At 45.0% G+C, this 25,900-nt stretch overlaps 1 protein-coding gene across 1 annotated transcript; it reads right to left on the bottom strand.

The window, feature by feature from the left end:
• Positions 1-145: 145 nt before the first annotated feature.
• LOC131289365 (A-kinase anchor protein 200-like) lies at positions 146-24,045 on the bottom strand. Its single transcript, XM_058318641.1, has 6 exons — positions 23,882-24,045; positions 15,135-15,509; positions 4,961-5,266; positions 3,074-4,903; positions 512-658; positions 146-436 (listed from the first exon to the last, which is right to left on the bottom strand). The coding sequence occupies exons 1-6, from the start codon at positions 24,038-24,040 to the stop codon at positions 362-364; spliced, it is 2,892 nt and encodes a 963-aa protein (XP_058174624.1). The 5' UTR covers positions 24,041-24,045; the 3' UTR covers positions 146-361.
• Positions 24,046-25,900: the final 1,855 nt, after the last annotated feature.

The raw sequence follows: 25,900 nt of genomic DNA, 5'->3' as shown, positions 1-25,900 counted from the left end.
GTGTATGTATTGGGTTTGTAAAGTGTATGCTTCAATGATTTCATCTCGAACGATAATTCTTGCTTCTTTCTGCATGTTTTCCTTCCCTTCGATCGTTTCGTTGTGGTTTCCCCTTCGCTTTTCGAAAAGTTCCTTACATTCAATCTCCTTCGCTATGCTCGTGACATGCTTCTTCGTTTCTTCTCGTGCTTGAGAAGCATTATCAATTCCCTCCCCCCCCCCACTTTTGTTTCACTTTCCATCTCGTAGTATCAACTGCATTCGTTCTTCTTTTTTATAATTATTATTACGTTTATGCATTATAATTAATTAATAACGAATAGGTGCTGTTATTGTTTCTCCAGCGATTCTTGCTCGTGCTTTACTCAGCCGTTACTTCTGGTGCTGCCGGTGGTGGTGGTTGCTGGAGCTGGGCTGCCTTCTCTGGAATTTTGTCCTGAAAATGCAAACGAGAAAAAAAAAGGTTTAAAAAAGGTTTCACCTCGCGAAATGCTGGAATATTACGGCTTACCTCTTTTTTGTGTTCGCCTTCACCGTTCAGACTCTCGGTGGCGGATGTTTCGTGCACACCATTCTGGCCGTTCTCGACAGTTCCGTTCTCGGTGGTGCCATTTTCGGTCGTGCCGTTGCTCTTGCCGTTCTCGACGGTTCCGTTTTGCTGCAGGTGGTGATGTATTCGGACGACATCGATGGGGAGCGCGTCCGCCGGGGTGGTGATCGGGAATATGCCGCGCGCGACGAAAGGATGAAATAGGACGACGCGGCACGCCGTCATGTGCAATGTGAAAACAGGAGCGTAGACGAAATGGACAGTTTGACGAGAGGTAGAGCAATAGATAGAACGTGGACAGAGTGAAAGAGAGAGAAAGAAAAGAGATAGAAGGGAAGAAATAGAGAAAACAGAAAACAAGTGTAAGTATAAACAAATATATACAAGTAAAGCTTTTGAATTAAGCCGACAATCCACATCCCCCCGAAATCACACTGTCGAAAAGGAAAGTCGACAGATTAACTTTTTTAATTCACAAAATAAAGCACACAAACATACCAAAAAGACCAAATTGTTTAAAAATATTAGTACATCTGTTTACCGGCATGCCGTTGGTCAATGGGGCGCCGCCTCTAAGAAAACCGGTCATGTGCCGGTTCGAACGATTTCGTGCATAACCCATTCACACTTTCCCAATCCTTCGCGATGTAATTTATGCACATTTAGGCAAGAGTATTTGCATCACGTATCGACAAACGGAAATTTTAAACACTTTTTAATACAAAGCCGCAGATATGTTTTATAGTACACACAAGCAGAAGGTGAGTTGTTGATCTTCATCTTGGTAGAGGAGGAGCACACATTAACGGTAACGATCAAGCATGCGCGGAAAACTCACATCGCTAGATGACGGTCAATGACGGCGAATCTCAGTTAGCCATGAGCGATAATGCATGAGTAGCATATGCTACGGGTTGACGCGTACTTGGATGAAAGACGGACAATACAAAATCGAACGATGTGTCAACCGATCTCCAAAAAGGTTTGGAATTGTCCAGGATGTTGATGTATCATTTTGAACACGAGCGATTTGTATGGAAACATAGCGAGATCGATGCAGGCGAAACTGATGCAGATGCACTACCGAATCGACTAATTTAATATAATCGCCTAAATGAGCGACTACAGAACGAATGTGTTTCTATGATGGTTGGCTAAATAGGCTAAGTACACAATATGAGAAATGCCAGTCAAGAGGTGGAATAAAGAAGAACACTATTATTTTTTTTCAAAACAAAAACTAGCCAGTGGAAGCGACGTTGAGCCGAGAGAATAGAGAAAATAAATTAAAAAAAAAATAAGCTTAAAAATTATGGAACAAGTGTCACTGGATATCGCAATTATTACGAAGAAAAAGAATAAAATCAAATTTTAACGAAGAACGAGATCATAAATCGTACAAAACACTTTTTCTAGCAGTAAAACCAACGCAATATAAAAAAAATTAAAGTAATATGAATTGCACCACAACAAAAAGAATTATCCTATCAGATAGAAATTATTCGAGATCTGTACAAATCCAACCTTAGCAACCATTCAATTCCGCTACGAATTCAATGTTGCACAGCACTTTAGAGGTTAAGACAGTTGTCCGAACATTGTTTTCGCATGTTAACGCATAATCCTTTTCATTAATAAATAACAAAGGTAATAACGAATAAAAAATTGACAAACGAGTCTTGTGTCGTTTTAGGATTGCATAATGAATAAAAATAAATAGTTTAAATTAAAAAAAACCTCCAATACACATAAAACCATCACCCACACGTTTTGTACATAAATAAATAAATAAAACAATAATAAATATGAATCAGCTGTAAAACTCGTGTAAAGATAAAAAAACGCCTAATAAAATGACAAACAAATCAGGCCGCACTATATGTTGTTGAACTAAGATTATAAAATCAAACAAAAACTCATAATGCAAATGTAAAGCAACACAATAAAAACACTCGATCACGCGCGTTTCCTTAGCGAAACAGAAGCAAAATCAAAAACAGAATCAAAACTGAAAGCAGACAGTAGAACTAGAGTGACAGCAGCAGAAAACAGGAAAAACAAAGTGATATCGAAAAGATGGCCCCAACGAAAATCAGAACAGAAACAAAATTAAATATCAACTGCACTTGAATGGTGGTAGCGATTCGTTTCTCCTTTTCCGTTGGACCATCGAGTGGTATGTTGTAGTGGCGGTTTATAAGCTGGTTGGTATTGTATTGGAAGGTGGGCAATATGTCGAAATGTGTGTAAGTGAATGTTTTAAGTAATTGCAATAGACAAAGGAAGAGAAAAGAACAGACAAACAGACAATCAAACAAAAACAAACAAACGAACAAACAAACAATACAATGATAAACAAAACTAAACAAAAAACAACAAATAGGCAACACATATGGTTCACGTTTGCTTCTCGTTCCTAGGCATGGGAGTAGGATGGTAAGATGGGCTGTTGTTGTAGTTGTAGTAGTAGTGGTGTGGTTTCGCTAACAGAGAGAAGAAGAGTGAGTGTGAAAAGCTATTCACCTTTTGCGCGACAGTTTCCTCTACTTCCGCCGGTGCGGCCACAACGGGCACTGCCGGCACTGGTGTCTTCTGCTGTTCGTCCGATTCTGTACTTGCTGCTGTCGCTTCCGGTTGCTGTTGCTGGGCGGGACTGCTGTCGCTGCTGTTGGACACGGGCACATTTGTGTGCTCCTCGTGCTCGCCCTTCTTCTTCTCCACTGGCGCCACTACTTCTTCCTCCTGCACAGCCGCCGCCACCACCACCGCCGCTTCCGTTACCGGGACAACGTGAGAATCAACTGTTTCGAGCTGCTGCTCTTTTGTATCTACTGTTTCATGCTTTGCTACTTCTACTTCTGCCTCTGGAAGGGGAGATGTTGGTGGGATGGAAGGGCTGGTGGTGGACGTGTTTGCGTTAGTTGATGATGGTGCTGGCGGAGGCGGCGGTAGGACAGCGTCGGATTCGGTTTCTGGTGCTGGCGGGCTGGCGGTAATGGTTGTTTGCTGCTCGGATACGGTGGCGGGTTCGGCAGGAGATTCTGGTGGTGGTGGCAGACTAACATCACTCTGGGACAGTGTCGGTGGCGATGGAAGTGACTCGAGGCTGTTCTGTGGCAGCGGTGAGGAAATGTCCACCGACAGGACGCTCTGGTCCAGCTTGGCATCTGCCTCGGCACCGAGAGTCGCCTCCAGCAACTCGGCCGGCACAGCGGCAGCGATGGTGGGCAGCGGCGAGGGCAGCGAATCCGGAACCGTCTCCTCATCATCGACCGCCGGTGGCGGAGGTGGCGGGGGCAGATCATCGATATTGTTACTGATTTCATCGGTCACTTCCTCCGATCCGACCAGTGGTTCCTCTGCCTTGACGGCGCTTACTGCCTCTTCTGCCGGAGCAACGGTGGCTTCTACCGGAAGCTGAGCTTTACCGCTTTCAATCGTTTCGACCGCTTGCTCAAGAATTTGGCCGACCGCCTCCTTGGCCGTCTCTTTGATTGTTTCATCCAGAGCGGCGACAGGTACCGGGGCCTGTACCGGGGCGACTGATTCGGCGACGACTGTCTGTTCCTCAACTACTGGCTCCGGTTCCTGCTTCACTTCGTCAACAACTGGTGCAGTTTCCTGCGCTAACAACTCAGCTACCGTCGCTGGCACGGCGGGAGTTTCAACCGGCGCAACGGAGGACTCATCCGACGACTTAAGTGGACCGACTTCCCCGACGAGTTCAACCTGCGCAACAACCTCATCCTTATCGTCCGCCGAAGGGGCAACAGCGGTAGCGGCCGCCGCCGCCCCTGTACCCTCGACGACGTTCACTTCGACATGCTCTTCCGTTTTAGGGGCCTCTTCGGAACCAACCGGCGGCGCAACGTCAGTTGGATTGAGCGAAACCGAAACCAGCGGATCTTCACTAGCGACCTGCGACATGGACGCCTCAACGAACACCATCACCTGAGAGGGTGGGGGAATGGAGGGTAGTGGGGGTGGGGGCGTACTTTCGCCACCGTCACCAGCGACGACCGTCGACTCCTCTACGACCTTCCCGGACGCTTCGGATTCGCTTGTAATTTCGGAATTGGAAGGAGGAGGAGAAGGAGCTGAGGCAGTAGAAGTAGCGGCAGCCTCTACTGTTGCCTCTTCTGGTTGTTTCTCTACCTCTACAGCGGCACTAGTGGTAGTAGTACTAGTAGTAGGAGTAGTAGTAGTGGAAGGAGTGTTTACCTCGACAACGGCCTGCGGCTCAACCACCACTTTCTCTTCGACCGGGGCGGGGGCAACGACGGGTTCCGGCTCTTCCTCAGTGGCCTTCGGAGCAACAGTTTCGGCGGCGGCAGCAGCGACAACTGGAGCAGCCTCCGGTTCGGCAACCTGTTTCGATTCTTCTTCCTTCGGCTGTCCGTTCTCTACTACGGCGACCTTGGCCACTTCCGGTTCCTTCTCTTCCACGGCTACTGGGGCGACGACGGGGGCGGCAGCCTCCTGGGCAGCTACGGCCACAGCTTCGATCACAGGCTCCTCCACTTTGGTGGAGTCAACCGGAGCGGCGGTGGTGGTGGTGGTTACATCGGCGGCGACAGTCGGGGTCGTGGTAGTCACTTCAGCGGCGGCGGCGGCAGCAGGGGCAGATTCCGTTTTCGAGTCACTTGTTCCCGCTGCGGCGGTGGTGGACGCAGCTTCCTGGGCTACGGCAGCAGCTGCGGTGGCATCCTCAGTAGGCTGGTTAAACAAGTAGAAAGACAAGACAAACGTAAGGATTTAAATATTTTAAAATTAAAACGCGTTTTGTAGACTATTAAACGCGTTTTTTTAGAAAGAACATTCTTATTGATTGGCATAAAGTACACTTAGAGGAACTATAACAAATAAAAAACGCTTGCCTAAGTATAATAATATTGATTTTATAGATTTTTGTTACACGTTTGCTATGACACGAGTTTCCTAATATCAGCATAAAGAGAAGTGTAGTTATTGCTGACAATCAAATGAACTATTCAAAGAGTGAAGAAAAAAATCATTGGATAGTCTCAATAAAACTGCATTCTACTACAACATTCACACCAATACACAATTTTGTTCCGTATTACATCGTTGTAAAAACACCAACAGCCTTCCCGGAAACTTTTTAATGATTTTAAAACAGAAATACAAAGCAAAACAAGGTTTATTACTTCAATTGGTAACAGTTGAGGCAATGGAAAGAGCATAAATACAAAATACAAACACTGTACTAAATTGTACTAAACCAAACGTAGCAATTTGCAAAGATGATCAACGGCTCAAACAAACTAAACATTCCATACACCCACTCATTTTTCTGTGTAACATTATCATTGGTGTATAAATAATGTTCTTAAACACATAGGCAACATACTAAACATCGACATATCGCATTCACCTTAACTCCACCCATAATGATATAGACGATCAGCAAGCCAACGATCGAAACAAATACAATTGCGGGTAAAATCTTGACCGATCTTCAGCAGTTTTCTTTGCAGCGACAAAGAAAACTGAGCACAGTTGTCACACTTTAAACTTTCCGATGAGATAAGTCACAGAAGTAAAGGGTGAGGTGTCCTTGTAGAATATCCTTTGGCCAGCAGGATGTCACAACGCGATAGCACACACGGAAGCGTTCTAGTTCTAGAAGGAGCTATCTTCTTTTCTTCCACGCAATAACGCAAAGGCCTCGACACTTTCGACAGGAATACACACTTTCCGTTTTCCAAGATCGGTTTCCACGATTCCACTCGGTTCGCACAGAAAGCAACAGACAGACGACGCTTAGTTACGCTGGGTGTCGTTCCCGGTAGAAGCTTTGGCTAAAACTGATCCAACGCAACGGAATACAATTTAATTTATATGTCCCGTGTGCGCTCGCGGGCGCTCTCGATGATCCCCACACATAGCTCTCCTCCGAGGCATCCAAGAAGACACCACGGACCGTCGCAATCTATCCTTGTCTCTCCTTGCACCATCATCCGGCAACGGAAGCGCGGTCACAGTCGCCACCGACGTAGCAAAAGCAAAATACCAAATGCCAGCACAGTGCGCAACCTTACCACTCCACACTACCACCACCACAACCGATACGGTCCCCGTCCCCACACTCTGGGGGGGTGTATTTTTCTGTTCCTCCTTCTGCGTCTGCCAGGGCACTATTTTGTCGTCGCCAACCGTCAAACGCGGGGGCACATGGTGGTCGTTGCGCTGTTGCGCACCATATACGCATTAGTGCTGTATATCCCGAGAGAGCGACGGATCCCAGAAAGAACCAGAGCTCGTCAGAGCTCAAGACAAACACATCGAAAAGAAACATCGTCAGTGGAAAACAGGATCAATGGGTCGGAGAGGCGGCCGACGACTGGTAAAGTCAAGCATACCACAAGCAAGGAAAAACGAGCAACCACTGTTGGAATACGCAAACAAAACAGCGAAAAAGAAATGCAGGAAATGCTTAGAGAGACCTCTCCCTAGCCCCCCAAGTTCTTTTCATTCCACTAAGATCAACACGTACACCAACCAATCTCTCCGCCCGCCCTTTTGGGTGGACGTCAACAGATTTTGCAGCATCCAGAACGAAGACGCCGTAGTGCCGAGGTTGCAAGAAGCAGTACGACGACGACTTAAGCCAAGGAAAACGCAGAGGATAACTTGCTCGAGTTCATTCTACTGCTTGCGCAGTAGTGGTGGTAGGGATGTAGTAAAATGAATGAGAATCATTTCGCCGTTGAAGTGGCAAAAGTTGGCCTCGACAGAACCCCGCGATCGTGGGGGGCTGCTGCTGTAAATTGAAGCTTCTTCGCTCGATAACCAGGGAGGGAGTGTGCAAGGAGAAACGGACACAGAACAACTTGTTTTCAATGGGACACATTTATGTTCAGTCCTAATGGGCAGATGAAAGAACCGTTTTCGTTTTTCTTCGGCGCAGACCGGTGCTACTTGATAAATGAGTATATTAAAACGATCCGTTGGTGCCAATTAAGAATCAATTTTATCATTTCACCCAACTCCCCACCAAGCTGCGGTTCGCAAAGGGTGATTAAAAACTGCATGCGAGAAAATCATTGCTTCCCACGCGAGAGACCCTGCCGACACCGGGAACGGTGAAATGCCGCGGTGACTAAAGCCGGTGGGATACGGTTGAGTCAGCCCTGACCTGGGTCGGTGTAAACTTCAAATAAGGAAGAAAAATGGTTCCGCCCTCGCAGAAATAAAACCGGATAGAGGAAATCGCGACAACGGGTTCAACGAGAACTCGGGCAAATAAGAAAAGCATACACACATACACTAGGGAGATAAAGTGGATGCAAAAATCAACAATAAATCAGCACCCAAACACAAACGCTGGTGGTACACCGGGCTCTTGGGTACGCTACCGCAAACATATTTACATGCTCTTCATTTTCAATTAAGTATCGTTCACTTCATTATGCTGCCCCTTTTCACGAAAGAAGGCAAGATGCTGCCCCTTTTTGAAAGTCCCCTTGGCAAGGCATCATGCATACCCGGCTTCAGCAACGGTACACCGATGGACGCGCGTGGGCCAATGCATCTCGGTGTGTAGGACTGGGACTCCATATTATTGACCATGATTTTTCAGAGACTCGTCTGGACTGCTTTCGTCGAGCAGACACTTCCTGTGCGCCCCCGAAGAAAAGCTTTTTTCCAACCACTCTCCATACCACGTCGTGTACGCACTACCGCCATCATCGTCGCCTTCGCAATAAGGGCAGCTCGGGGTCTTCAAACGGAGGCGAAAGGCGCAAGAGAAAGAAACTCCACTAATCCCACAATATAATCCAGATGCAAACGCAACGATCAATCCACCCCCGGATTGAATGGCGAAAAGTCGTCGCCCGCAATCGTGTGAGGAGGCGTAGAGAGGAAATATCTATCCACGGTGCACAACATTCCGCAGATGCATCACAATTCCACCGGTGGAAAATGGCGATATCGAAAGAGAATGGTTTATGGCTTCCGATGTGAAGAGAAGCGGTCGTCGGGTCGGGCCGAGGTGTACAAAATGTATTTTGCACACGAAAAGTGACCCAGCTTTCGCTTGTTTCGGGGTTTACTTGGCACAGAAGGGGTAGGGGTGGTTCCGGATGAAAACCAATCGGGCGTAAATATGGCGTTGTTGCAACCACCGGCTACCCATTTGTAGGATGTATACACACACGGGCAATAAACGGCAAAAGCACAGCACACAGACGCCTAAAGTGCATTGGATGCATTCCCCTCCTTTTATGTTTCCTCTCCCCCAGGCAGGTAACCACCTCCGCGCCCTGATGCCCCTGTGACCACAGGAAATCCTTGGGGATGATAATGGAAAGGTAAACCATAGCAATCTCAAGAGAGCGATAGAGAGGCTTAAAGCGAAGAGCCACTGGCTAGCGTCCAAGCGGACATGTGTCGATGGGAAGGAATTTGCCACACTTGATTGGGTTGGGTGCTGCCGTATAGCTAGGCCAGGCCATGGTCTGGAGGCTGATGAACCACGCATGCAGCCACACATTCCTTGCACATTGGCGCAGAGGAGGTTTGCTCGCACATCGTAAGGCTTTTACTCGGAAGTTACGACAATTCAGAATCCTATACTCTGCGCTGCCTGTGGCCATGGTGAAACGAACGGACGCGCTCGCATCTCATCATCGGTAACACGAATCCCTGCTTCGCTTTCGACTCTAAAAGCTTGACGATACATGCCGGGGTCGGGGTCATGTTACGCTTACCTGAAACGGTACACAAGCGGCATTAATTTGCATGGTATCTGCGTGGTACGAACACATGTTTCCGTTCACCTGCTCGTATATGAAAATTACCTCGGAGATGTGGCGGATCCGAAAACCCGTGTTCATTCCGTTGTAGCAAAGTATGACTAGATAAGCCCCGAGAGGCTGCGGTTCCCCTTCGGTCGTTACGGCGACCTTCTTCTTTGTTCCTTTTCTTGAAAGGAATCCCATACACACTATCAACCCCCCTTTTTCCCATCCGAATGTGACAAGATATGCTTCTAATTCATTCTTCGCCCACACGATATTAGTAAGAGGTTGTGGAATGACGTTCAATTTGGTTGCGATAAGCCCGACATCTCGCACCATCCTCTCGACCCGACAGGATAGCTTTCTCATTAACCCTTGTCGATCGATGCTAAAAATGAGAGATGACAGAAGGTGGTCACTACAATACTTTTGCGTGTTTGCCGCCCTGGGGGAGACTAATATCGGCATAAAACACCTACTGGCACCCAATGACTGGGTGTCCATATAATTCGTAGCTGGTTTTGGGTGCAACTTGTTACAGAAAAATAAAATAGTATAACATAAGCCGTCGCCGCACGCTGGAACGCAGCACGAAAATGTGCCTATTTTTGGACCGAACAACTCTCGCAGCAGCACTCGTTTGAATGGAAGGGAAAGATTGTAAGACAGAAAACTACTAACAAAACAAAACGGTACCGGCAAGTAGGAAGAATGGCGTATCCGGTAGAGTGGCGTTTGTCTCCAATTTCGGTAAACTTAATCGTGGTGCCTTTATTTTACTAGCTGACGCATCCACCAGGCGAAACGGAACAAGATGACGCCGAGAGAGAGAGAGAGTTCCGCTGCTACTGGAAATGTGTTGCGTTTAGTGTCCGAGCATGTTGAGAGTCAATAAAAACAAATAGTATCATAAAACACTTACTAATTGTGGATAATATTTAAGACCAAATTAATTGTCATAAACGCTTCATATCTTGAGTTTAAAAAAATGAAAACTTGTGAATGAAAAATGAGTGTTTTCAACGAACAAAATAGCGGAGAATAGTTTTACATTCTTTCCGAGTTTCATGCTCTTTCTTTCAAAATAGATGCCCTCGAAACTGTGTGCTAACCAATTTCGACCGGAGACCGATGGCAAAATTGCTTGCGTCTGCGATTTGCGGAAAGACAATTTTTAAGCAAACACGACACAATGCGTCCCTTCTCTCCACCCACTTGTCTCATATCCCCCGGGTGGGCGACGGTATTGTTTATTTTATTTTGAACGATCTCTGACCGGCAATACATGGCAAAGAATTCGGACAAATGCGCTGTGTTCCTTGTGCATCGATCGAGTCCATCAAGCGGAGTTGGGTTGGATAAATGTGCGTCATCTGGAGGGAAAACAGAAATTAAAACTCTACACTACATTCAGCACACATGCACCCTCTGAATGCTTCAACGCCATTGGGTAAAATACTACGTCGCGCTGGTTTCATTGAAGCTTAGGGTACGTCATTACATTTTCAATGCTGCTGTTGTTAAAGCAGTGCGATTGAAAAAACAGTTTTTCGTCAGCATTTGTGTTTCGTAAAAAAATTGAAATCTCTATCGTATCACAAGCATCCAATGTCTGATTTCCGTGTCCTTGTTTCTGCCTCTGCACGGAACAATTATAGCACTATGCGGAAGCACACACCTCAAGCAAACCCCTTTGGAAACCATATGCTGCTGACCAAATTGTTTGTTCAGCCAGTATCCATCCATTCCCATGTAACCCCTTGGAGTGGTGTCCTTTAAGCATTGGACTCTTGCTCGTGCCGGAGCCATGAGTCATCCGAGTCTAAGCCAAGGATTCGGTATACCAAGAAAATCCATTTTCAATACACGGCACCCTACATTAATGCTATACCGAGATCGCGTGTCCCTTTTTTGCAAAAATCTCTTGTGCACTCACCACCATTATCGTACGAACGGTACAAAACTTCTTGTTCGTCACCAACACACATCAGACTGGCCCTTCGGGGCAGGAAAAATTAAAAGTGTGACGCCACCACTCGGGCCTTCTATATCCCATCCCCCGGTTTTCTACGACTTTTTAAGTGCTTTGCAAAAACCTACCCCTCTCTCCTCCTTAACTCGCAGGACTCATTTGATGGATCAAAATTTGATTTGCAAAAATATAAAGCACTTGCCTCCGTGTAGACGCACACAAACTGCCACACGCATCAATCGTTCTTGTTCTTGTTGAGTTAAAAAAGGGGTTGGATAAAAATGCACCCTCAATTCTGCGTTGCCTACAGGGCAATATTTTGCACAATGGTTCAGAGGATTAAAGTCGAAATGAATTCAGCAATGATTTCCCACCCCCCCGGCTGCATTGTTAGTAAAACGATACCAACTTTAATTTACCAACACATCGTTCGACGTTCGCAACGGCGAACGAAAGGACACGACTACAGATTTATCCTTTTTTGGATTGGGAAAACACCCATGGCAGATAAACCCTTTTTCCCTATCGGTGTGTGCTCACGGTTCTGTTTTCGGTGGAGAGTTTGTCGATTGCAATTCTCGCTCAAACACAAACTCTCGTTGGTTTGTCGGGGGTGAGTCATTTTTTATTTTCTTTAAGCAAAAACATCCTAATATATTCAGGCAATGTAAAATTAAAAATGGGAGTGAAAAAAGTACTATTTATTACCTGCAGGTGCCAAAACCGAAACATGGACCATTTCGTTCGCTTCCAACAGGGAACGTTTTTGTGTGTGGACATCGACAAACCAAATCGCAAATCGTAATACAATTTACACACATTGGCTAGTTGTATTTAATTTATTTTCAGCTTGTAAACAATATTCCTAACTTGAACGTCCATAAAACCTCATGGATTGTTATATGAACGCGACCTTGCCCAAAAAATATATGCCTCGTGGTTGGCAAGCAAACACGTCAGCGTAAAATGGTACGGAAAGATTTAGTAGTTCAAAAGCGAAGCTTAGCATCTCGTTCAAAAAAATCATGCTACATTCCTGTGTTCTTGTGCATGTAAAGAAAATTCATCCCACATTCCATCATCGCCTTGCCACAAAGTGTGTGATTAACGCGAGCGGGCGATTTATGACAGGCGACGTAAGTAGGAAGCACCTGCGCCGCAACCACCGGTTCCGCAACAGCTGATTTTGCGCAATTCGCTGACCTTGACCGGCGAGAAAAACCGACGCAAAACTACGTACTATTTATTTCCGTTCCCGCGGAGAACCGCACAGTGTAGTGTAGGGGCTTTTACTATTCCGTTTAACGGAAAACTAAACCGAATGAACAGAACGTAAAAACAAGAACGGCAAGACGAAGGTGTGTAGAACGTGTGGCGGAAGTTATTTACCGTTAAAACCCTTTCCTTTTTCTACGAGCGTTGGAAGGGATTATACTGTTTCGGTAGCATTTAAAACTCTTCACTCTCATTTTTTTTCCAACGAAATACAGTCAAGTGGCTGCATTTGCGAATGTTTTGCGCATTACATTTCTCCACCCACGCTGGTTTGCGGAAAATGTCCGCACGTGGCGACTAAAACAAGGCGACGATAGATTTTCCGCATTGATTCGTTTCTATTGAAGGCACAGAATAAAATTGTATATTTTTTACTTAGGCAATGCAAATACACTCCAAAACCAACATCATCTGTTCCGGGCGCCGCAAAACATCTGCACCCTCGTGCGCATCCGATAGCGGAGCGAAAAATTAATTTCATCCTCAAGGACACACCGCCGCGCCAACAACCCCAGCGGCAGTGTTCTCTGTCTGTTTCCTTGCAAAATTGCGTCAGCGGCGTTATGAAAGGCCAGCGCGCTCCGGCCAGAGATAGGAGTGAGGATCCCGAATGTCGATCGATAGTAAAAATCTTAACGATCGTCCACGCGACCGAACGACGTTTTTCGGCCGGTGGTCGGTGTCCCGGTCGGGGAGGACCGTCATTTTCCGGCCACCGGTAATGTGTTTTTTCGAAACTTCCATCCAACACCGAACGGAGCGGCGCACGCTATCGTGCAGCGATTTGCCAAGAGCAAATCACCCGCCGTTCCGCCCGCTTGCAATGTGAGATGATTTTTGTCGAAAATAGAATCTCAACAGCACCGGCTACTTACAGGAAATATTAGGATGGAAGACGGCCACCAATTTAGTGGCGTTGATGGAGAACACAGCGTCTTGCTAAATACGTGGATCATTTATGGAGGGCAACGTGGTGTAGAGAAGTGTAAAATCGAATTGAAATTCGATTCGTTTTTTTTTTGTATTCTAAATCAACTATAAAATGTTGCATTAAAAATTAATTTGAGAATCATTTGGAACTATTATCGCTTCCTCAAAGGGAATGTTAAATATGCTTCAAACAGTTGCGAAACCATTTTCAGGGACATTCATTTTCTCGACGGCAGTACTAAGGGATGCTAATGTATTTCCGTAGCGATACCCCGACCATTCGGGAGACCCTAACAAGATTCTATCCCTTATTAATACTTCTTGAACCCATCATCGAAATTAAAATTCCATCTACATCTCATCGTATTAGCATCTTGTGGTATCAACTTTTTTAAGAGGTGGCACCGAAGGCAAGACGGTCGGTCGGTCGTCCTACAAAGCATGGGACGAACGGAACAGCGAGTGTTTATGTTTTCCGAAAATTTGCCACTTCAAAACAGTTTTCGTCAGCAGCACTAACATTCATGAGCAAGCCAACGCCAGATCCTGTGCGGCCCGCTAGAGCGATTGGGAGGGGAACATGATTGCGAAGAAAAGTGAAACCGTAATACATTGAAATGTGGTGCGTGGGAAGAGCCAATGCCATGGACGACACGCTTGATGGTGCTGCTTTAGCGGGTGGAAGGGGCAAACGCGCCTGCAACCAATGGGCCAATATTTACAGCACCGTGTGAGGCAAAAGAAAACATTCTTGACACTGAACTTTGTCGCAGCGTTTTCGCCGTTGCCATTTTGTACGCTGCCAACACACCACCACCACTAGTCGGCGCGTTATTGTTTCCGCCTCGGCTGACGGGGGGAGGTGGGGGACAAAATTGTGGACCCTTTACTAGCTTGACGGTAGAATAATATTGCGATGGTGGTGCTGTAGTTATTATTATTGATAAGGGGCAAATAATTTAATTTTGGAAGAAAGTTTTCCCAAAGAAGAATAACTTTACTTGTTTTTGACAATGGAAAACTTGCCAACAGTCGTTCGTTTTTCCTGTCGTCATCGCCACAAAAACACACACACAATAAATGCAGTGTGCTAGAGAAACCGACGGTTGATAAATCGGTTTTTCTGGCCGGCTGCCAACCTATCGTACTCGATTATAAATGTACTCCCTAGTATCCCGCCATAGGTTCGTCCATTTTGGCATGCGCTACCGATGACAGCCATGTCAACGGGGCGAAAAATTGAAACAAAAATTACCCAAATTAAGTACAGTGTAGGAAGGTACGATTCATCTGCCGAGATGATCGTGTCACTGATGAGAGGAAAACACCTTTTATTCATTAACTTCTTGGGACGATGAGGGAAGCTATGGATTATCCGTTAAAACTCTGCTTATCATCTTGAAAAGTGTAAGTTTGAAAATAACCACTAACGAATGGCATTGGGAACTGGCCATGAAATGTCGGTGTGTTGTTAATCATCCCAAAATAATTCTGAAACATATATGAAACGACCGTTTGAAGATCCATGCTGTTTTACGTTTATCAACAAATAAATACTCGCACAAGAACAATAACAAATGAGTACCCGAGATTAAAGTTCGCTCCAGACATTCACACCATCAGGACAAATCTCAGTACTCACCTCTTCCGGGACCTTCTCGCACTCTCCGTTGACTCGCTCCTCGTCCTTCTCCTTCTTGGCCGGTTTCTGTTTATCCTTTTTGCTGAACGACAGGCTACGGAAGGACCACTTCTTCTTGGGCTTCTTGGCCTTCTTGTTGGCCTCGTCGGTCGTCGCCGCGGCTTTGCTGTCGTTCAGGGACTCATCATTGCTGCCGTTTTCGAGCGTCTTGTTGTTCGCATCAGATTCGCCTTCCTTTTCCGACGTCGGAGAAACGGCGGCCGCACTGGTGTCGCTGGCGCCTCCACCGCCACCACCGTCGCCGCCCTCTTTGTTGGCTTTCTCTGTGGCAGAATCTTTTTCGTTTTCGGCGGCATCCGTTTCTACTTTCTTTTCCTATCGTCCGTCGACGACATCCATCCGTCAGGAGTAGAAGGACCACATACGGTACAACACGCATCATACAACACAGAACGGAAACATTCCCAAATGACGGCCAGTGTTTTGGGAGGGGACGGAAAGGTTTGAACCACGATGAAGATGAATTAGTATGTGTCATGGACGAGATGCGGAGAACAAACATGTGGTACACAATATGTTGTGGAGAGAGAAGAAAAAACGAAAACAATTTATTAGTAAGGAATGAGTTAAAGTGTAATGGTAAATTTTCGATGATATAAAAAGTCAATCCTCAAGTTATAAGTAGTTAACATAAATAGTTTCTGAACTTTTTCACCTTTTGATAAATTCGTTCATATCAAATCCTGCAAATGTGATGTTATTTAGTAAAGTAGTATTTACTCATTGTTTTAATTAAATTTCCTGCGTGCTTTTGCTCACGTTCCATTGGTTGAGCTTGTTGCTTGCCAACAAGCGGTAATTTTTCCAGGATCTTTCACTGCATAACCGGTTCGACAGCTAGAATTGAACCGATTGCATACATACCGGTTCATCCGAGTTTCGCCGTGATGTATGCAAGCGGTCGTACACATAACGCTTTTAACTTATAACACTTCTTATTCCGTTACTATTTAAATGGCTCGCCAACACTGTGGAAGTTCCCTTTTTTTCTATTGGCAATCGAAACTGTCACGCTGTTGAAACGTTGAGCATTCAAGCGTGAATACTATCAATTGATGTAATGTAAACAAGATTTTGTTTACATCCACTCGTCAGTTGGTGTGCCTGTGATCGAGTGCGACTATCCCAGGCACATTCCTGGCGCGTGGTTCATCATATCAAAAGACAGAAACGGGGCGCGCGCTACGCCCCGCTGAAAAACTGAGCGGCGCGCATTCCACCCCAACTGATAACCTCCATGCATCCGATAGACGTCCGAGTCTAGGGTGGTAGAAAATGTGGGATGGTTTAAAGTAAACAATCAGCCTTGTCCGTTAAATTATATCGAGGGACGTGGTGGAGACGAAGAAGTTTCCCGTGGATTGTTTCTAATCTCGACGAGAACGGAACCGTCTTAAAATATGTACGAAGCGAAGGGACTTTCCGATGAAACACTTCCATGCGTCAAAAAACTATGCAAACGTCAACTTTTCTTTACGTACTTATGTTTATATTTAATCTAAACAATGAGAAGCATCGATCTGGTTGAACTGGAATTCAGTGACAAATCAGCTTTGAAAACTAGTTGCTATAAATAGCCCTTCGGGGCAAAGGGCTGTATGCCAGTAACTCTGATACGTCGTTTCCTTCCCAAACGTGTTATCGCTAAACGCAATCAATCGACAACACATTATAAATTATGCCCTGTTTACAAACAAAATGGGCTCATGGAACTGGAAAAATACAGAAATAGCAACCTTGGATCATAATGAATCATTCACTACCTCCGTGGGCAGATTGTTTCTGCGCAAACATTCAATCAAGCGTTACGTTGACTTTCTACGTTTGATTTCTCACGTCCCTTTTTCCAAGCTTCTGTGTTTCCTTCATGTTGCCTTTTTGCCACGACATTATCACGTGGAAGCCAGTGAGCGAAAGTTTTCTAGGAGCGGAGGATTATCAAAGGGTCCGTGGATGATCCCGCGAATGCAGCTGATTAAAGGCGCCACAGATGCAGTTTATAACCTTTCGCCAAAACAACATTATCACCGCGCAATGTTTTCTTTCCAAAGGTCGTAAGTATCATGATTATAAAGCCTCCGATGAAACAACTAATGAATGTTGGGCAATCGAATGGCGCAACCCCTGTTTAAAAGCTCTTTCAGCATGCAGAAGTACACCCAGGGGTGGGAAGGTAGTATTGGCCAGCCGAGTATAAATAGAGGCGATGTATAACAAATGGAAAGAAAGGCCAAGGTGTGTTAGCGCCGCCGCCGGTACGTTTGCGATACAGTTATGGATCGTGATAATTTAAAATGGGAGCAAAACGCGGCCGACCTAGGCCGACGAGGCCGACCGCTCGAAAAGAGCTGCCAGACCGGGATACCATCCCGAACCATTGTGGGGGCGGGGGAGGGGGTTGCTTCCGCTCCTCATGTTTCTCGTAACCGAACTGCGTTCAATATTTTCCATTCAGCCGGTGCCTGCGTGCTCTCCCCGATGGAACTGCGCATTTGCGGACGGGATAAGCCATATAAAACAAAACAAAAAATCTGACAACGAATCACACAGGACTTGCTGATTCAGTTCCCCCACCGTCGATTGCCAATTAATCTATTTACTCCCACTCTCCCCGCGGTGCTCGTTCCATTGCGCGTGTCCGCCGGATGATGCTCCTGATTGCCACCCACCAAACGCTGGTGGTTGTGGCATCGGAACCTAACCTTGTTTACGGTTGAATACGCTTCTGAACCGAATGAACCACCGCCCGACGTCTCGCGCTCGGCGCAGTAAATCACTGAATCGAAGAAAGAAATCATAAACATCCAATTAATTGGTTTTGAATTGCCGTTAGTGTATCAAAAATTTACCATGGTGTGGCTGCATGGATTCTTCCCCTTCCCATACACATTCGCTGGGAAACTCGGCGAAAGGTGGGCCCCGCCAGTGGTCAGATATAAAGTACTAAAGCGGCACCCCCGGTTGGCGCCAGCAGCAGTGTTGTACGCAACCACATTAGACACTTTACTTTTTTCAACGTTTTTCTTTTCTAGCGCGGGAGAAATTCGTGTAATTGGGAGGCTGATCCACCTTCAACCAGCCCCACCCCACCCGCTAACCGACTCCTTATGAGAGACGCGAAAGCGTAAATTATGATTGCAACCGAAGTTTTGAAGCCATCAGAAAATAGAACGGAACATTTGAAGAATTCCATTACGGAAAAAGAAGCCAGAAGGGTAAAACACGCGTGAACGAATATGATTACTTTGAACTCAATTTAACTCTCTTTGCAACAAAGTCGAAAGAAGGGAGGAAAAACACTGGCAACACCTACAAAAGAAGCACTTTTGAGGGGTACACAGAAGCAATTAGGAGCACGCGTTAACGAGAACCAACGTAACATAGGCGAGCATTCGTAGCGAGGCCACACTTGGTTGATATGTTGGAGGTTCGTGAAAAAAGAACGCATATAAATAAGATGCTAAAGGCGTTGAAATATCCACGAACACCAATCTATTTTGAACAGACTCTCCCACACATTAGGATTCCATTTTCTCAGGGCATTTTTGAAAAGGACTAACAATTATTGCTTCTCTTAGTGAGCATAATAGCATTGGCGCCCCTTGGCCAAACTTTTTCGCATACCAAAACGCAACGGCGGCAAGAAATATCACCGGCGGGTTGGGGCGGCAAAAACACAGTTAATGTTCTTGCATGTTTTCTTTCCAATCACTAACTTTTCTCCATCCGTAGCAAAGAGGACATTGCAGGCATGCGTGAAGGAAAGAGATTGTGTGTGTCCGGCGTTTACCAGTTGTACGATTTCAATCGTCCCAGAGCTTGTGCCGGCGGCGCGTGGGCTAAACCATGCATTAAAACCTCGAAAGTAATCATATCTCGCCGTTTCAGAATGAGCGGGAGCTTCCTCTTAGCTGTGAGAGGTGGAAAAAAAAGCCTCCCCCGGGGGTGGATTCGGGTGGTGGGTAAGTGAATTAGAAAGCTATCAATCAAAACTGCCCCTTTTGTAAGTGCGCTCACACGCGCATCGACATCGAAAAGTGTGAACATGAGTGAAAAGTAAGACTCGTACTCACGCGAGCCAAGAGGAATCCTCTTCAGTGGTTTCGTTTTCTCTACGTTTAGGTTTTTTTTTGTTCACCATTTTCTCACGAGTATCTATGTACACGTTCCGACATTGACGGCGGCATCTCGACACACAGCACAATCATCCTAACGATAGCTTTTATGAACGCTTCGCTTCCGATGGGCCGGACGACACGCGCTCGCTGCTCCATTCCATGAATCATAAATTCCGCACCGACGCCTCTCGAGAGGATGAGGTTTGCAGCAGCGGCGAGATATGCATTTGTCCAGACTAAAAGCATAAAACTTAGCACGATTTTGCCACCTATCTAATTACGGAAATTTGCCCAAAGGAAAAAGCCCACGAAACGCACAGGCGATCGCACAGGCGATCGGGAGGAACAACTCCCTTCTGAAGCTTCAAATACTTATCGTGAAGCGTGACGATGATCGTGGGGCCAACACCTTTAGGGGCAATACTAGTTTTCGCGCTGGTTGAGAAATAAATTTAGAAAACCAATGGAATGTGCGCTAGCACTAGAGCTAGCGCGTTTCTAAACCTTTTCCTCCTTCTCTGCATGACAAAGCGTCTCCAATCATTGGTTCTTCGAGTGGGTGAATCGATTTTCATTCAGCAAAATCGTAATCGGGCACGCATTTCCTGGTGCAAGAAACGCACAATTTAAATTTAGAAATTGCTTTCCCGTTTCCCACCTCCCAACCAAGACCCTGTGTGTTGCGTCGTGCCCACAGCAAAAGGTTCGGAACCCCTTTTGCTAAACCGTTAGCCCCTATCAATCCGCTTTGTTTTACCCAAACGCCAAGAGCAAAAGGGTGGACGACGACGTTGGCGTTGGGATTCAGATTGTTTCCTTCCCGACCATCACCGCCACCACGCCGCCAACCCACCTTCCGACACACGGATAGGCCTCTTTTCGAAGGGAGCAAACTCTGATTGAACTGAACTGGCCATGGGATTCTCCTCGTTTTCCTCGTTTTGAGACGCACGAACGACGGCGAGCGAACGTTTTCCCCCCCTACCGGTCCTTTGATTAATCGTTGCAAATAAATTAAAAATAGCAATCGCGCAAACAGCGAGGACAGCATCTTAAGGTCGCCTTCGCAAACACTTGGGGCCATTGTGTCGTTAAGCTAACGGAATAGTAGAAGAAGGAATTTGCAGACATCCAGGAGGTTCCACTTCGATTGTGAGATATAAATGAGGAAATTATACCAATTACTATTAATTATCCGTTATTGGAAATGAATGTTGTATGTGTAATCTTTGGGGTTGATGTTTGAAAACTATAAACATACATTTAAAACAACTTCAACCAAAGCACGTCGTTCCTCTTCAAGGCAGTTTTGCACCATCACGTAAAACATTCATAAATGAAAAATAAAGAAGGTAAACATTGGGAAGTTTTCCTTCGGCCAACCAAATTAGACCCTTTACGCCAGTGAAGTTGTTATAATTAGAACATTTTAATTACGGTTTCTCCTTACTATGCCTTTCGGTGTAAGTTTGCTTCATTCATCGCCCACCGGAAAGCTTTTAAGTCGATTTAAGAGAGCACGCTACGCTTTTAATGACTTCCGAAAACCGCGTTCTTTCTTTTCGGACTTGCGAGATTCAAAAAAATAAAAACATACAAGTAAAAACGGGTTCCCATTGTGCCGCAATTTTATCTCATTAAAATTTCAAACGGCAAAAGGTTCCGGGCAGGTAGCAACAAGAGGCTGCTTTGTGGGACAGTGGGGGGCTTTAGAGTATGCTAAACATGAACGTAATCAGTTTCAGTAGCGCACTTCGCCTTGCGCGTGAAGTTTCCTATGGGACAAAATGCCATCGAATGGACCACCCTTGCATTAGAAACCCAAGTTTATACCCGATGTTAATGGGCGATTTTGATTCCCACTTTCTCACAAAGAGTCTTCGTGTAGCACGATTTCAAAGCTTAATGTAAGCTATTACAGCGACAGTTCTCCTCCATTATCTAGGAGAGACAGTATCAGATTCATCGTAAAGATTGCCACAAATCATGATCAGTCGAAAATGTATTTTCTATCGGCATTACTAGCTTCTCCTCCAAACGGTTCATCAAATCTAACGGGTTGAATAACAGCTTGGTTTCGTATCGGTTCGTGGGTTTTCATTTCCCTCCGCAGCGCGTCACGCATTTATTACATAAAACGAACGTGATAATATCACGTTTCATATTGAACTTGAACCTGACCGATCCGCACCGGCAGGGGCAGTAGCATCACCCGAAACGACGGATACAGGATAAGACGCAGGCGTGCCAGCACAAGAAAGAAGGAAAGAACAGGTTTTAAAAAAACAACCACAACAGGGAAAGTAAAACCCGTCAAAAGGCGATACCATAACTAACGAATGAACTTTCTCTAATTAGCTAGAAGCAAAACACCACACCACCGTGCGGAGAACCTTTTTCACGCCAGCATTATAATTTTCCCCTCCGCACGGGCACTCCCTTCCGCGTAAACTATCCTAATGCTTGGGTATCGTTCACGGATTCTAAAGATTATTTAACGTCTATAAGTCACGCAACGGGGAAGCGACGGTTGCGTACGGGAAGAATATTTCGGGCGGATGCGGTGTGCGTTGATCGAAAGCATAAGAACGTAGAATGGAACAAATAGGAGAGAGAGGAAAACGAGAAAAAAATGATCTCTGCTGTGCGAGTGGGATATGTTTGTCTTCAGACTGGGAAGAATCGGGCAAGAATCGAGAAGAGCTAGCAACATTTTTACACCATTTTTCAATTGATCTGTTGAAACAATACAAGAGATGTTGGTATCAATATTGAAAAAGGCACATATAAAATTAAATTGCTAAAGCTTCAAGCAAGCACAGGCATCGCATGATTCTCTCATTCAACATGCAGTTGATGTCAAGTGAAGCGTCATTTCACTAAAACACGACCCATCCCTTTTTAGACATTTCCCCTTTTTCCGGTGTGAATGTTTCCCACCGACCAGAACCAGTTCTTCCGGGTGAGGCGATTTCGTTCGGAAATCTTTAAATAAATTCCTTAATTTACGATTATGTTGTTGGCCCTTCTCGCGCGTCTTCTGCCTTCTTATTTCTGGTTACCGGCTCGTAATGGCAGGATAATTCTTCTCTCGGGGGGGTGTAGCTCGAGATTTATGGAACGCGTGCATAACGTCGTCACAACGTGCATTTACCCTTCTAAGGTGTTTTGTATAAAAGAAGGGGAAAAGGTAGAGACAGGAACGGGGAGAGAGAGAGGGAGTCAAGTGAAACGTAAACCTGCTGTAGTGTCTCTAACTCAACCCATCGTTTTCGATTTGCGTACACTCCTAACAAACGCAGACAACAAATGCACCACCATCATGCACCGACAACATGCACCACTGTGCAGCAGCACCGCCACCAGACTTTGTTTGGGTTAGCTGCAGCTTCCAGCAACAGAAATCAGAAACACTCCTCCGACTCTTCGCAGTCGTGTTTCCTGCTGCTGAAATTAATAACAAATCCTGCGCTCTTTATGTTCTCCTTCCCTAAACAGACGCGTCGCGAGTGCATGCCCGTTACACGCCGCGTCTGTCTGAAGTCAAACGGCAGATTATTTAAAAGCTGCGGCAGCTGCCAGAGCAAAGACGCAACAGCTAAAGTGCATAAACGCTTGTGCACGAGACCAAAATGTGATGCACACGCCAGGTAAGGCAACAAACAAAAAGGCTCCAGCAAACAACAAGGTACTTCGTTCGTTGCGTGCGCTGGTTGTGGCAGAGATTTGCAACGTGAAAATTATCACCTCTATTAGATCTTCTAATAAATTATGCATATAATGTGCGCGCACGAAACTAATGTTCACAATCAACCTCCCCCACAGGGGGGGACGACACGACGTCGGCTGGGACGTGCGCCCACACACGCGTAAATCGAAACTGCCGCGGGGGGCGACGAGGAAACAACATCTCATGGAAGATTATGACAGTAAAAGTGGATTCTCTTTCGGTACCTTTTCCGCAACACCGCCCATGTATCGACGAATGCCAAGGCCCCGGCCGGTACGGACCACGTTTGCGTGAGGTAGGTCAGTGTCTTGTCGTCTGGGAGGTCCACGATAAATGCCCGCAAAATATGGCACTAATCTTGAGCTTTGTTCCTCGTTACCCACTCCAAAGCCGTTAGTTGGATTACTTAAAAAATACATTAATATAACGTTTCGTTTTTCTCACGTCACTTAACAGACTGAGAACATGATCATAGGAAAATTATTCTTTAATACTTATTGTGTTGGTATTTGAGGAGGAACTTTAACCCACTGTTGCGATCTGTTGTTCTCTAAACCATACATTTTTGTAGAACAAATAAATAGCATTTATCCCACAACGGAATGATTCCGTTAGCAATTACTTTTTATAATAACATAAGGACGCAGTAATAATAGGGTGCTTGACTTTCGTCAAGTCCTAACCCACAATACAGATAAACAATAAAAATATCAATTAAATTATCATTATAGCAAACCAGAAATAACATGTCTTGGCATTGTTGGTTTCTTCCAACTATAAAATGAACAATACATTTGTTTGCCATAAGATAATTAGTTTATCCACGACTAAATACTCACGTTGTCACCGTCGTTGTGCTGAGCATCTCCGTTAGCCTGTGCTTTCAGTTGATCAACTTCGGCGATCTTTTCTAACTTTCCGGCTCCTTCTGTAACGGCTCCTTCCTTGGCCGGATCTGTCGTTATGTTGACCGAGCGCTTACTCTGTGCCAATCCCATGGTTAATCCTGAAGAGGAAAGATTAAAAAAAAAATTCAATGTAGCAATCCTGAAAACTATTCTTCTGTACAATTCTGTTTGGGAAATGGTTCTTCTTGCTGCAAATATGTTACAACTGTGTTGGTATGAAAAGTTTTAAACCATGGACGCTCTGAAACTCTCGATACAACAAACTCAGCCGTCAGATGAAAGAAACATTTACAATACGTGAACATCGAGCTGCCTTGAGAAACCAGGTCGTGAGGTTAGTCTTGTTGTCGATTACAATTAGATGGACCAACAAAACCCTTTATCGGGACCCCACGATAAACGCTATTCATAAGACATTTTGTTTGTGTTTGGGTGAAAATGTTTCTATGAGCTCATTTTTAGAATGTCAACCATACCAAGATAGTAAATCAGAGGGTACCGATAAAAACAGCAGTAAACATCAATCTTATTCATGTTTCATCAATGTTTAAGTGTAGTTCCAGCAACAAATGCGCCTTGACAACCTCCATCAGCCAAGCCTGTGAATAAAATGTGCAAAGCTGCGACCACTTCAATCCTCCTTCAAGGCCAAGCCGGGTTAGTTATAATGCCATAGTCATCCACAATCAGCACCATTTGCAGTCCATTAAGAATAGGCTACAGTTACGGTCATTACAAATCAACGTAGCAAATGGAACTGGGCAATTTGATTTTAACCATCATGATCCAGACGAGGAATTTCAATAACTTTCGCGAAGTGTGCTAAGTGTGCTCTAATAATGTTTAGTATACCATTCGATACTTCCTAGAAATGTCAACTGGTTTCATTATTATTTATACGTTTGTGCGACTTTTGGCAATGCTTTTCATACCTGTAAACCTCTTTTTTCTCTGGAGGCTCTTCTCGAGCCCGAAATCCGGGTGTGCCGAGCACTGTCGTAGATATCGCCAGCAAATAAAATAGATATTGCGATTACTGCGGATAACTTCACAACACCAAAAAAAAACTTAACGCTGACGGGTCGAAGGGATTAAGAGACAAATAAAATCCTCACAAAAAATAACACTAACTTTTGAGGCAATTACGCTTCACATCAACAACAGGAAAAGAAACTACTGCTTATGCTAGTTGTGATCGGACAAGAATCATGGCCGTGTCGGGACTTGCCAAAAAGGCCAAATAAGCGTGCTTTGTTCTGACGAGCGCCGTTTCCTATGTTGACAGCAGTGTTGCCAATATGAGCAGTTTATAAATACAGAAAATTTGTGTTTAAATTTTTCGCACATAAATAAACTACATTCTATAAAATTTATTTAATAATAATTAATACATTCCATTTTTATCGATGCGGTATCTATAAAACATTCTAATAAGGTGTAATTATAATTTAAACGCTCGACAAAACTTATCACACATATCGGTTGACAAATGTTTTCAAATATCTGTTCTACCAAAAAGATGGAATTTAATCATTATTAATTATATCCGTAAATATCTCTCCCTCCATATAATATTATTCGTCTATGGGGTCATTGACATAAGATATCAAACCAAAAAGAAAAGAAGGAGTTCTATAGCATACCGAAGCGCGATCCATCCGACACAAACTACCGTTTAAAAATTTCCCTTTTTCCCAAACCCCTCTCCAGAAAGAAGCTACAGAGATGCATAGAAGAAAGAACGAAAACGAAACGGAACAAATCTGAAATGCGAACGATTTCAACCTTTTCACTGGAGTTCTGATTCTAGAAAGATCCATGATCACCTTCCACGGATCATTATCGTACTTCCAAAATTCTAACCCAACCATGCGTGCAGTCGAAAAAACGGCATTTCAAACATGCACAGCTTACGAAATGAATAAGCTGGGGCATGGCATGCGTGTTTGT

The sequence above is a fragment of the Anopheles ziemanni genome, chromosome 2 (assembly GCF_943734765.1).
Source record: "Anopheles ziemanni chromosome 2, idAnoZiCoDA_A2_x.2, whole genome shotgun sequence".
NCBI classification, from domain to species: Eukaryota; Metazoa; Arthropoda; class Insecta; order Diptera; family Culicidae; genus Anopheles; species Anopheles ziemanni.
The sequence above is the reverse complement of the archived record's forward strand: the minus strand, read 5'-3'. Positions and strand labels throughout refer to the sequence as shown.

Excerpts from the sequence above, each read along its gene's own strand:
- LOC131289365 (XM_058318641.1), bottom strand. The coding sequence starts at position 24,040 with ATGGGATTGGCACAGAGTAAGCGCTCGGTCAACATAACGACAGATCCG. Across the intron at positions 15,510-23,881 it reads AGCACAACGACGGTGACAAC|GAAAAGAAAGTAGAAACGGA; the intron begins GTGAGTATTTAG and ends GACGGACGATAG. Across the intron at positions 5,267-15,134 it reads GCGAGAAGGTCCCGGAAGAG|CCTACTGAGGATGCCACCGC; the intron begins GTGAGTACTGAG and ends TTGTTTAACCAG.